Genomic DNA, 14,380 nt, shown 5'->3' on the forward strand with positions numbered 1-14,380 from the left:
GGTACTCATTAGATACTATGTTGAAAATTAACTATACAACTTGTAGGTGAGAGGGGAAAACTGGGGGAGAGCGAGGGAAGGGATGATACTGTCCAAAAAGAAATGTACTCTTTGCCTGACTTATGTAATTGTAACCCCTCTGCACATGACCTTTATAATAACAATTTAAAAATTCCAAAAGAAAGCTGAAAAAGAGGGATGCTAACAGCTGAAAAAGAGGGATGCTAACAGGAAGCTGAAACATGTTTTTTGAGAGAAAAAGAAGAGAATGAGGGCAGGAAGAGTGAGAGAGCAAATGCAGTCATTATACTCAATGTACAGTATATGACAGTTGAGCCATATAACTTGAGGGGATCGATGGGACTGTGAAAGATGGGGGAGGATTATGGAAGTGGGGCAATTATTAAGATGCACTGTACTCATAATCTAACTTGTTGAATTAAAACCCCTTTTCACAACTACTTAGACAGGTAGAAAGAAGGGATGATGTAAGGGCTTCAGGGCAGTACTTGTGTAAATTCAAGCCTATTAATAGAGCTGAAGGAAAGGACACACTTAGGAGAGGAACTTCCTGTGAAACTCACCACATCTCAGAATGGTAATAGTTACATGGATGTTCATGTTACATTTACATATTGATTTGGTTTTTTTCTTTCCTTTGTTGTTAGAATTAAAATAGTAGACAAAATCCTGAAAGACAAATTCCAGCTCTTTATATTGCAACTTAATTTTTTACCACCATTTTCCTAACCTCTGTGCCTGAATTGTCTTTTTACAGAGAATCAAATGGTTTACTTCAATGACGAGATGGATGAAGTAAAAACTTTTACAGGTGAGTAAGAAGTTATGGTGAACAAGACATTCATTATTAACTATGAACTCACTGCGTTAATGATTTAAAAAAAAAAAAAGTCTGGTCACCTGTGGCTAACTCTAGCTCTGGAGGCTGAGATCTGAGGGTCAAGGTTGTTCAAAGCCAGCCCAGGCAAGAAAGTCCAAGAGACTATTTTCTCCGATTGACCATAAGAAAACCAGACATGGTGCTGTGGCTCAAGTGGTAACTAGCCGTGAGCAAAAGAAGCTCAGGGATAGTACTCATGGCCCTGAGTTCAAGCCCCAGGACCGACAAAAAAATAAAAACAAGGAAGATGTTTTTAAAGTTTTTTCTTTAGGCTACTACTGACAAACTAAATTGACTCCCCTACAGAACTAACAGTATATTTGTTTCATAAGCATACCATTTGACGAGATTTTTCTTGTATATAGGCCTGTACTACCTACAGTATTATATAATGCAGTATGTATTATTCCAACAGCAAGATTTTTCCAACCATTATTGCTTAAACAAAAAATATTGTTCAGTCTCAAGGTAAAGCTTTTGTATAATTGTCACTATATAAAAGAAAGATAAGGATATATGATTAACATCTAGAATTTTACAAGCCTTAATTTCTCTCTACTTAAAAAAGATAAATTCTCAGCCAGGAACTGGTGATCCAACCCTGTAATCCTAGCTACTCCAGATGCTGAGATCTGAGGATCAAGACTAAAGCCAGCCAGGGCAGGAAAGTCTGTGAGACTATTTCCACTTAACTACCAAAAAAGCTGGAAATGGAGCTGTGGCTCAATGATCGAGTGCTAACCTTGAACAATAGAAGCTCAGGAACAGTACCTAGGCTCTGAGTTCAAGCCCTAGGATTGACACAAAAATAAAAAATAAAATGTATTTTATTTAAATTTTATTGTAAAGTTGATATACAGAAGGGTTACAGTTACACAAGTAAGGTAATGAGAACATTAATTAACTAATTAATTAAGTGATTGATTAATTATTGTTGGTCCTGGGGCTTGAACTCCAGGCCTGGGAGCTGTCTCTTAGCAATTTAGCTCAAGATGAGCACTCTACCACTTGATCCACAGCACCACTTCCAGTTTTCTCGCGGTTAATTGGAGATTAAGAGTCTCACGGGGACTTTCCTATCCAGGCTGGCTTTGAACTACAATCCTCAGATTTCAGCCTCCTGAGTAGCTAGTATTACAGGCATAGCCACCAGCACCCAGCTGAGTACATTTATTTTTGAGCAAAGTACCTCCTCCCTCATTTTCTCCCACTTTCCCCTCCCTTGACTTCCCTCTTCCCCAAATTGTAAAGTTCACTTCCAACATAGTGTCTAGTATCACTGTTAAATTGGTTCAACTCTTGTCCCACCATATCTGTATTTCTCCTTCCCTTCCCCGAATTAGATAAACTTATATACAGACAAAGGGCATAGCAATAAAAAAAAAATGACAACAGAATAAACCAAAGGGGGGAAAGAAATAACTACAATAGAAAAACCTCTTGTTTCTATTTCTTGGAATTCATTTCAATAAGCATTTTATATGGTCATATGCATATAGCTATTGAGCCACTGTGATCCTCTGCTAAGAATATGCTAAACATTATTCTGGTGAGGAAAAAACATATTTTTATAAAGTGTAAATTCTCTGTAATTCAAGGCATGTATTCAGATGTCCTTCATTTAACTTCATGTAGTTTGATGTTTCATTGTAAATTTGCTCCTCTAACTAGGAATTAGGCCACATAAATGTCATAATTTGTTTTTAACATGTTAATAACTCCCATCTTTGACAAGGGGAAAGAGTTGATATTGGTCAACTGCACTGTGTGCTGAGGAAACTGGGACTAATACTTACTGATGAGGAGTACAATGAGCTGCAGAAGACCATGTCAATTTACAGTAAGTAGATAATCACATCCTCTGAAGCTTAGATGAAGGGGCTTGGATGGGAACTTTCTGAGATTGTATACATGTTTGTTTACTAAAATACATTTAGGAAGCATAATGCTCACAGAAGAAATCTTAGTGCTTGTTGTCACTTTCATTTTACTACTGAAAGTTTGAGAGTTGATGTCTTTCACTAGTCTCTACCATCAAGACAAGTTTTCCTGCTACCCTGGGAGCACCACTTACTCTAAATTATGGCTAAATAAAGAGGAACACCAGGAAAATAAAACAAGGTGGGGGGGGGGGGACAAACAGGAAATTAAGACTTTTTAACTACGTAATGAGTATACTAAGTGCCTTTATCTTTGGTTTCATTCTCCCATTGGGATAAAATAGGATAAATTGCCAAAGAAATCAGAAGTTGGGAGGTTTTTTTCTATAAATTATATTTGTTGTATTTGTGCTATCTTTGCTATTCTTCTCAACATTTAACCTATGTTGTGAATAGTATCTTGTCTTATAGATAGTGGAAAGGCATATAAGAGTCGATTGCTAAAAGAAGTGAAGACCCTCAAAGGTGAGTAAGAAGCATACTGAAAACACAAGTAAAAAACACCTTTGGTCACCAGTGGCTCACGCCTGTAATCCTAGCTACTCAGGAGGCTGATTATCTTAGGATCGCTATTCAAAGCTAGCCCGGGCAGGAAACTCCATGAGACTCTTATCTCCAATAAACCACTAGAAAACTGGAAGTGGCACTGTGGCTCAAGTGGTAGAGTGCTTGCCTTGAGCTGAAGAGCTGAGGGACGGTGCCCAAGCCCAGAGTTCAAGCCCCACTACCGACCAAAAACAACAACAACAACAACAAAAACCACCTTTGGTCAGGCATGGTAGTGCATTTCTGTAATCCCAGTACTTAGAGGCTAAAACAGGAGGATAGGGAGTTGAAGGCCAGCCTGGACTACCTAGAAAGACCTCTCAAAAAAAATCCTTATATGTATTTCTTTATTTCAGTCATGGAACATGAACTCAGGGCCTGGGCACTGTCCCTGAGCTCTTATGCTCAAGGTTAGTACTCTACCATTTTGAGCCACATCTCCACTTCTGGTTTTGTGGTGGTTAGTTGGAGAGTCTCAGGGACATTCCTGCCCAACCAGCTTTGATATATGCAGGCTTCAGATCTCAGCCTTCTAATTAGCTAAGATTTTTTTTTGGGGGTCCGGTCGTGGGACCTGAACTCTGGGCCTGGGTGCTGTCCCTCAGCTCTTCAGCTCAAGGCTAGCACTCTACCATTAGAGCCACAGTGCCACTCCTGGCTTTTTTCTTTTTGCTCATGTGGTGCTGAGGAATCGAACCCAGGGCCTCATGCATGCAAGGCAAGCGCTCTACCACTGAGCCACCTTCCTGACCCATAATTAACTAAGATTACTGGTGTGAGCTACCAATACCCAGCTCTGTATTATTTTATTTCTTTTTTAATGTATATTTTATTGTAAAGATATTGTACAGAGGGGTTACAGTTACATAAGCATGGTAGTGGAATTCTATGCCTCCATCAGAAAGAATGTATCATTTTTTAATGTTTCAATTTTTCTTCCTGATAATTTCTGATTAATGTGATATATAACTTGACAGTTTTGGATGCATTCACTTTTGGAGACCTAAGCAAAGTATCATATCACTGAAAAGTTTTGAACACTTTTCCAGCAAGACAGATATAGATTGGCTATTGTTTCAACCATTAGTCACTAGACTTGACTACATCTGGACCACTTAGTATCCAGAGAAATATCTTTTATATATATGTATATATATATATATATATATATATATACTTTTATATAACCAAGTGTATAAGCATAATTATCCTTTTAATTTTTAAGTATAGAAATATATTTTAAGGCTATAGATATAGCCCAGTAGTAAAGCATTTCCTTAGGCAAGTACAAGTTTCTAGGATATTTACCTTTTATATGTGAGGCACCCCAAAAAGTGTGACATTCTCCTACCTCCCATCAACCTATTTAAAGGCAAATACTGTTAAGCACTGAATGGTCATCTTTCTCAATTTTTTCCTACTGTTAACACACAGTTTCTTTTATGCTCTGGTGCTTTACCTACCAAATAGAGTTTTTGATGTGTGACTATGGTTCATCATTAACTCTTAAATCTGTGTTTACATTCTTATTCCATGTCCTTCTTTCCTAAGAACCTCGGGTCAAAATCAGAAAAGTAGAATCTCTTTTGAAAGACCTGGGAATCAGAATCAAGGATGAAGAACTTGAAGAACTAATGGCCTATATACCAACTAATAGTGAGTATTTCCCACTTCACTACACTCTTTAGAGAAAGAGTCCTATCAGAACCACTGAAAGTAGCCTCTTTGGTACCATGTGAAATAAAAGTAAATGGATGCTGGATATGCTGGCTTAAGCCTGTAACTCCAGCGGTTTAGGAGTTGGAGACTAGGGATTGTGGTTTGAAGCTAGCTCAGAAATAGCGGTAGGTGAGGGGGGACCAAGATGGCGACGGAGCAGTAGGGAAACGCCACAGCTCTCTCCAACCAAAAAGAGAGTTCGAGTTCCAACGCTTAATCTCCCCAAGAGAACGACAACAACAAAAAGACGAACACTCAGAGAAAAACCAGAGGCGGAGAATAACAAAAAAAGAAAGAGAGGAAAAGAAGAATTTCAGAACAGAGAAAAGCGAAGACCCCTCCCCCAACCTTTACTGGCCGCGCGGCAGTGCGACAAGCCGCCGGCCAGCCGGCCCGGCAGGGGCTGCGGGAGCCCCAGAGACACAGCAGAGACACAGGGGGCCGCTTTCAGATCACCAGATACTGGTTTGCAGAACAGCGGATCACCAGGAACAGAGAAACCTACCAGCCGGGAGTCTCCACTTGGATCCCACCCCCACCCCTCACTCTCCACCCGAGCAGAGAGGCTCCATCCCGCCAAAGCTGCTTGGCACCAGCAGCGCGACAAAGGGACCTGTCGGCAGACCACCTGCCCCATCGCGATCGCAACGACCCCGCGGGGTCGCCCAGGCCCCAGAGGCACCGCGAGACGCTGCCTGAGCGTGGACACTTTTGACCCGACAGCTTCGACAGAGGCAGAGACAGAAAAGAATCACACAGAGCCACCACCGCCCAACCCAGCCCGGATTGCAACAACAACTGATGACCTACAACACAGAAACAACCAGCTCCAGGGTGAGTACCCCACAGGGGACAGTGTTTCCCTCAAGGGAGACCAGAGCTGGAGGGAATCCCCAGACCCTGACCTAGACTCCCTACGCCAACACCCGGACCACAGGACCCACTAAAACTGGGAACTGTTTGAGGGCTCCACCAGCCCGTGGAGCACACTCAGCTGGCCAGGCTAGAGCAAGAACACCCCTGGAAGGGAGCTTATGCCCAAGCCAGGAACAGCGCCCCTGGGTCAAGACTACCAACAGTAGAAGAAATTTGAACTGTGTCCCCCAGGCTGTATAACCTAGGTGGTATACACATCAGCACAGGCCTAACGAGTGCGCTCCAGGCTGCATAACCTAGGTGGTACACACATCAGCACAGGCCTAACAAGCGCGCTCCAGGCTGGGGCCGGAACCAGGCCCGGGGATCCGGCGCCTGAACAACACAACCAACTCCTCCCAATTGAAGTAAAAAGCTGAGCATACGCCTCAACAGAGGGGAGAAAACCAGGAAACAACACTCCCCGGGAAGCACGCCTGTGACAACAAAAGACCTGGAGGCCCAGGACAAGAGAAGCCCAAACCCCACCAAAACTCCACCCATATACCCTAGACTGGGAATTGGGCAACACAGGCTGCCAGCACCTGATAGTAAGCAGGAGCTCAGACTGTTAAGGCGGCTCAGCAATAGAGTGATAGTCTTGGATGTATGAGGCCCTGGATCTGATTCCTCGGCATCACAAAAGCAAAAAGGGTCAGAAGTGGTGCTGTGGCTCAAATGGTAGGGTGCCAGCCTTGAGCTGAAAAGCTGAGGGACAGCACCCAAACCTAGAGTTCAAGCCCACAACCAGCCCAAAACAAACAAACAAAAACACATCAGGAGCCCATAGCAGACTCCAGTATTTGGGAGAGTGCATCCAGAGCATCTGTTCTTCACAAGAGCACCCGTAGGAGCAAACACAAGCAGTCTAGGCTGCTCAACCCTTCCAAAGGTGGGAACTGCCAGCAATCTACAGCAGAGAGCTGAGAATCCTAAGTAAGTCAGAATAGCAGCTGGAAATAGGCTCCCAACAGAACCCAGATCAGGCACAGACTCTCTCTACCAATACAGAATCAGTAACCAAGCTAAGACAGACACACCAAAACAAAATTGAAGAGCAGTCTCCTGAACCTCCATGCGAAAATCACAGAGAAAAATCACAAGGTTTACCACCACCCAGGACAGCAGGCTCACCTCAAAAGCCAGCAGCCACGCAGGGGAGAGCCCCAGTGGGAGCAAAGCAGGAATGGAAGACAAAAGCTACATCCAAGGGTTGCTGGAGGCAATGACTCAAGAAATAAAGCGAGAAATTGATCAGAAATTGAAAGAGCACAAGGATGAACTATCCAAAGAGATACAGGGTATCAAACAAGAGATGCATGCAAAAATAGAAGCTGCACAAACCTCAGTAAGAAGTGAGATAAACGCCAAATTAGAGGTAATGCATACCTCATTGAGAGGTGAGATCAGTACTCTGAGAACCAACATTGAATCCATAAAGGGATCCATTTCCTCCATGCAAACCACAATAGAAGCCACTGTCAACAGAGTGAATGAAATGGAAGGTAGAGTGTCAGATACAGAAGACAGAATACACCAACTGGACCAAAAAGTGACAGATATGGAAAAATCACTCAAATTAAACCAAAGGGATATTCAAGAGCAAGCAGATAATGCTAAAAAATTTAACCTTCGCATAATTGGAGTGGACGAAGGTGAGGAATTCCAGAGCAAGGGAATGCAACACCTATTTAACAATATAATCAATGAAAATTTTCCCCACCTCAAAAACGACCATCTTAACTACATCACAAAAGCTTATCGAACACCCAACAAGCAAGACCCCAGGAGAAACACTTCTAGACACATTATAGTAAAAATGATAGATCTGAATAATAAGGAAACAATCCTGCATGCAGCAAAAATGAAGAAGGAGCTATACTACAACGGGAAAAAAATAAGAATTACTGCAGATCTCTCCACACAAACAATGAATGCAAGAAAAGCCTGGGAAAGCACCATACGAGCCCTGAGAGCCAATAACTGCCAACCCAGACTGATCTACCCGGCAAAGCTAGCATTCACATTCGATGGAGAACTGAAAACTTAATAGCAAAGAAAAACTAAATGAATACATAAACATTAAGCCAGCATTACAAAGAATTCTAAGAGGGGGGACACAACCTGAAGAAAGCAACCAGGAACTGAGGCCTGCCCCAAACAGGCGTTACTCAAAGTCTAACTGAGCAAGCACAGGAGGAAAGGAAAGAAGAAAAACTTAGGAAAACGGAATGGCAGGGACAACAATGCATCTCTCTATACTTTCTCTTAATATAAATGGGCTGAATTCGCCAATTAAAAGAAAACGAACTGAGGACTGGATCAGAAAACAAGACCCATCCATCTGTTGCCTTCAGGAGACCCACCTCTCAGCCAAACATACAAACAAACTCAGAGTGAAGGGGTGGAAAAGGATCTACCAATCAAACGCCCCCAGTAAGAAAGCAGGTGTAGCTATCCTGATATCTGACAAAATAAACTTTTCATTAAAATCAGTACAGAAAGACAAGGACGGACACTACATATTAATAAAGGGAACAATCCAAGAGGAGGATATAACCATCATCAACTTATATGCCCCACATATTGGTGCACCCAGATATGTCAAACAAATGCTCTCAAACTTACAGAATAAAATAGATCCCAATACGATAATACTAGGAGACTTTAACACACCACTCTCACCAAAGGACAGGTCTACCAACCAGAGGATTGGCAAAGAAGCTACCGAATTAAGAGAGGCCATACTTCAAGCGGAATTAACTGACATCTACCGAGTATTTCGCCCTAAAACAACACAGTACACATTCTTCTCAGCAGCTCACGGAACTTTCTCCAAAATAGACCATATCACAGTTCATGCAAGGAACTTAAGCAAATACAAAGGGATAGACATAATCCCCTGTATCCTATCTGACCACAGTGGAATCAAGCTAGCTCTCAATAACAAAGCATACCGCAGAAATTTCTCTAATACATGGAAATTGAACAGCACACTCCTTAACAATGCCTGGATAACAGAAGAGATCAGAGAAGAAATAAAGCATTTCCTACAACTCAATGAAAATGAAAACACCTCACAAAGAAACTTGTGGGACACAGCAAAAGCAGTCCTGAGGGGCAAATTTATTGCCCTCAGTGCCCACATCGAGAATGGAGACAGACCAAGTAAATAATCTCATGTTGCAATTAAAACAGCTAGAAAAACAAGAAAAAATGGGACCTAAAGCTACTAGACGAAGCCAGATAACCAAATTAAAAGCAGAGATTAACCAATTAGAAAATCAGAAAACCATAACCAAAATAAACCAAACAAAAAGCTGGTTCTTTGAAAAAATAAACAAAATTGATGGCCCATTGGCTAAATTAATTAAAAAAAGAAGAGAGGAAACCCATATTAATAGGATTAGGGATGCCACGGGAAACATCACAACACGTACCCAAGATATCCAAACAATTCTAACAGACTACTTTCAAAAGCTATACTCTCTAAAGGAAGAAAATCAGGCAGAAATGGATGCATTTTTAGAGAAATACAAGTTGCCCAAACTGAGCAAAGAAGAAGTTAACCAATTAAATAAGCCAATATCCTATAATGAGATACAGGAAGCTATCAAAAGTCTTCCAACAAAAAAAAAGCCCAGGACCAGATGGATTCACAGCAGAATTCTATAAGACCTTTAAACAAGAACTAATACCCATACTCCTCAAGCTCTTCAGACAAACAGAGAAGGAGGGAGCTATCCCAAACTCATTCTACGAAGCCAATATCACACTCATCCCCAAACCAGGCAAAGACCCAACCAAAAAGGAGAATTACAGGCCAATCTCCTTGATGAACACAGATGCAAAGATCCTTAACAAGATTCTAGCTAACAGAATCCAGAAACACATAAAAAAAATAATTCACTATGACCAGGTAGGCTTCATCCCAGAGACACAGGGATGGTTTAACATACGTAATCCAACATATCAACAGAGCCAAGGTCAAGGATCACATGATTATCGCCACAGATGCAGAAAAGGCCTTTGACAAAATTCAACATTCATTCATGCTAAAAGCTCTGGAGAAAATAGGAATAGAAGGAACATTTCTAAAAACAATAAAAGCCATTTATGACAGACCAATAGCCAATATTATACTTAATGGGGAAAAGCTACAACCAATTCTCCTAAAATCAGGAACAAGGCAAGGATGCCCACTGTCTCCACTCCTCTTCAATATAGTCCTAGAACCCTTAGCCAGGGCAATAAGGCAAGAAAAAGACATTAAAGGGATCCGCATAGGGAAAGAAGAAGTTAAGCTATCCCTTTTTGCAGACGACATGATACTATACCTCCACGATCCCAAAAACTCCATCCCCAAACTCTTAGAAATCATAAATCACTTCGGCAAAATAGCAGGATACAAAATAAACCCACAAAAATCAGTTGCCTTCCTATACATTGATAATGTACAGGAAGAGAGGGAAATAAAGGGAGCAACCCCATTCACAATAACCTCCCGAAAAATAAAATATTTAGGAATTAACCTAACCAAAGATGTAAAAGAACTATTTAATGAGAACTATAAAAAGTTAAAGAAAGAAATTGCAGAAGACACTAGGAAATGGAAAGACCTCCCATGCTCTTGGATAGGCCGACTTAATATAGTAAAGATGGTAATACTTCCAAAACTAATATACAAATTCAACGCAATTCCTATTAAAATCCCAATGACGTACATCACTGAAATACAGAAAATAGTCCAAAAATTCATATGGAACAACAAAAGACCTAGAATAGCCAAAACAATTCTAGGGGATAAAAACAATATGGGAGGGCTATCCATGCCGAATTTCAAACTCTACTACAGAGCTATAATAACAAAGACAGCATGGTACTGGCACAAAAACAGACCCGAAGACCAATGGAACAGAATAGAAGATCCAGAAATAAATCCACAGGCCTACAGCCAGCTGATATTCGACAAAGGAGCCAAAGACATACAATGGAAGAAACACAGCCTCTTCAACCGCTGGTGCTGGGAAAACTGGGCAGCCACATGCAGAAAACTAAAAGTGGACCCCAGCCTATCACCATGCACCAACATCAACTCAAAATGGATTAAAGACCTTAACATTAAAACTGAATCTCTGAAACTACTGCAGGACAGAGTAGGAGAGACACTTGAACTAATAGGCACAGGAAGGAACTTCCTGAACAGAGTCCCAGGGTCACAACAAATTGGAGAGAGACTGGACAAATAGGACTACCTTAAAATAAAAAGCTTCTGCACAGATAAAGCTACCGCAACCAAGCTAGAAAGACAACCAACTAATTGGGAAAAAATATTTACCAGCAATATATCAGACAAGGGGTTAACATCCTGTATATACAGGGAACTCAAGAAACTAATCCCCCCCAAACCAAACAAACCAATTACTAAATGGGCAAGGGAACTAAAGAGGGACTTCTCAAATGAAGAAATAAAAATGGCAAAGAAACACATGAGGAAATGTTCATCATCCCTGGTGGTGAAGGAAATGCAAATAAAGACAACCCTAAGATACCACCTTACCCCAGTCAGAATGTCCCACATCCACCAATCAGCCAACGACAAATGCTGGAGGGGATGTGGAGAACGAGGAACGCTATTACACTGCTGGTGGGAATGTACACTCATACAACCACTTTGGAAAGCAGTCTGGAGGGTCCTTAGAAAGCTAAAGATTGACCTCCCTTACGACCCAGTCATACCACTTCTAGGCATCTACCCTGAACAACAGGAACCAATATACAAGGACACATGCACCTCCATGTTTATTGCAGCACTGTTTGCAATAGCTAGGATATGGAAACAACCTAGATGCCCCACCACAGATGAATGGATCCTAAAATTGTGGTATCTATACACAATGGAATATTATGCAGCCATTAGAAATGACAAAATAATGGCATTTGCAGGGAAATGGATGGAGCTAGAAGGAATCATGTTGAGCGAGGTAAGCCAAGAACGAAGAGACAAACAGTATATGGTCTCCCTGATAAGTGGATGATAAATCCAAAATGTGAGGTGATATGACAAAACTAACAGGACTTAAGAAACAAAGAACTCCCACTCATCTGGTTGAACCACTACCAAATATCCCCATGCTGCTGATCACATATATGGTATATAACATGTGAGCACTGTTATATATTACAGACTGTGATAGACAATTTGCTCCAGGAAAGTTAGAATGAACTTGTGACTTTAAACGAGCATCATTATTCCACAATACTGTTAATTACTGGAAATTAAGTAATCACTTAATCACAATCAAAAAAAAAAAAAAGAACCTTGGGGAAGGGAGGGAGGGAGGGGATGGTAGGGGGAAAACAATGGAGGGGATAACAATGTTCAAGAGGAAGTGTACTCATTACCTCACTCATGTAACTGTAACCCTCTGTATAGTATCTTTACAATAAAAAAAATTAAAAAAAAAAAAAAAAAGAAATAGCGGTAGGTGCCGGTTTCCCAAGTTACAGGAGAGGCAACATGGCTGAGCATACTGCCAACTCACCTGTCATCCACTCACTGACACAGGTAAGCACAGGTAGGAGAATCTCAGCCCAGGCCAGAGCAGGCACAAAGTGAGACTTTACCACAAAAGCAAAACAAGGGTCTGGAGCCAGATGATGATGGCTCACTCCTGTAATCCTGGCTACTCAGGCTGAGTTGTGAGGATTGACATTCAAAGCCAGCCTGGGCAGGAAAGCCTGTGAGACTCATATCTCCAACTAACCAAAAAAGCCAGAAGTAGAGCTATGGCTCAAATAGTAGAGTGCTAGCCTTGAGCCGGAACGGTCAGGAATGGTGCCCAGGCCCAGAGTTCAAGTCCCAGGATTGAAAAGAAAAAAAAAAGGGGGCAGGGGAGCCTGGAGGCATGACTCAAGTGGCTGAAGACTAGAGACTGGCTAGGCAGATAGATACCCTGCCTAGCAAGCACAAGACTCTGAGTTATATCTCCAGTACACACACAGAGACACACACGCAGGCACATATGTGAGTGTGCACACACGCGCACACACACACACACACACACACACACACATAATAGGAAACTTAATTCTGATTCATGCAGATCAGGGGCTTTGATTTTATTTGCTATGAACCCCTTTGAAAGTCTGATTAAAGAGCTACTTCTGACTATAATATTTTAAAATACACAAAATGTATAAGATTAAAAAGGAATCTTATGGAAATAAATACAATTTATCAAAACATTCAAAATATAATTGGTACTTATTAAAACAAATTCTAGAGCCAAGTCCAATTAAAATTTTAAAGTAGTAAGCCGTATAAGCAACATTCCAACATATTTGTAACAATAATACTTGGATACAAAACCCAGCTTCTCACTCACAACTTCTAGACTGAAAGGTTCCCATGAGACTCTTATGTCCAATTAACCACCAAAAAACAAAACAGAAGTAGTCTGTGGCTAAAAGTGGTAGAGCGCTAGCCTTGAGTAAAAGAGCCTGGGGACAGTGCCCAGGCCCAGAGTTCGAGCCCCATAACCAACAACAACAACAACAAAGCCCTCCAGTCTTGTAAACCTGCATGTTAAAATAACTGCACTTGTGGTAAAAGTACAAGTATCTATTCCACTTTATAACCAGGTCACAAACGATGGCAATAGTTGATACCAACTAAGAAAAGTTGGACAGCCCAGATAGCTTGAAATGACTGAAAGCTATTTTTTAAAATGCATACACACAACACATACACACACACATGTTGAGAATACACATGCATATATGCATGGTTATACACACATGCACACACATCAGTATACACATGTGTGTGTATGCCGACCACAGAGCTGAAAAGCTTGCTCTGAGTCAGTGAACCAGTTCTCTCTCTGCATCATTGGTACCTACAGTAAGGGCTCCTGCTAAAGCCAATAAAGTTCATTTTTTCTGCTAAAGTTTATTAAAATCATAAAACTTCTTTTAGGAAAAATATGTATGAGCTAATAATATACTTCCCACATTACTATGACAATGTTGCACATAACATCTGTCCAGCCACATGGAGATCTTCCTCCCTTCTCTCCTTCTCATCATTCACCAACACCTCTCCACCACACCCTCATTGCCTTCTTTCCATGCTTAACATTCTATCATTTTACAAACTTCCAGAACTTCTCTCAAATGTGCTTGGCAAAAACTCAGCCCCACATTCCAAAACCATGCTAAGAAAATTCCAAAACCATGCTAATGAAACTCATTTCATATAACAGCCACATATGTCCAGTCAGCCCAGGGAGACGCTGCTACACTTTCTTACTCGTAGAGACAATTTTATACCTTCTCTATTCAAATTTCCAATACC

The 14,380-nt window shown here is 41.2% G+C and overlaps 1 protein-coding gene and 1 long non-coding RNA gene across 5 annotated transcripts in view; one reads left to right on the forward strand and one right to left on the reverse strand.

Moving 5' to 3' along the window:
* Window positions 1-14,380, forward strand: part of Efcab3 (EF-hand calcium binding domain 3) — a 115,575-nt gene that overhangs the window by 61,237 nt on the left and 39,958 nt on the right. For 2 of the 3 annotated variants that reach the window (XM_070027700.1, XM_070027702.1), the window contains exons 32-35: window positions 779-832; window positions 2,637-2,741; window positions 3,238-3,306; window positions 4,939-5,043. In XM_070027700.1, coding sequence (XP_069883801.1) covers window positions 779-832; window positions 2,637-2,741; window positions 3,238-3,306; window positions 4,939-5,043 — 333 coding nt within the window. The remainder of the gene's footprint in view (window positions 1-778; window positions 833-2,636; window positions 2,742-3,237; window positions 3,307-4,938; window positions 5,044-14,380) is intronic. The other variant, XM_070027701.1, reaches the window with a different exon arrangement.
* LOC138830857 (uncharacterized) overlaps window positions 1-14,380 on the reverse strand; it is a 62,716-nt gene that overhangs the window by 2,391 nt on the left and 45,945 nt on the right. The gene's annotated exons all lie outside the window — the stretch shown is intronic.

Source organism: Dipodomys merriami, unplaced genomic scaffold (genome assembly GCF_024711535.1).
Source record: "Dipodomys merriami isolate MVZ:Mamm:240054 unplaced genomic scaffold, mDipMer1.0.p SCAF_19, whole genome shotgun sequence".
Lineage (NCBI taxonomy): Eukaryota > Metazoa > Chordata > Mammalia > Rodentia > Heteromyidae > Dipodomys > Dipodomys merriami.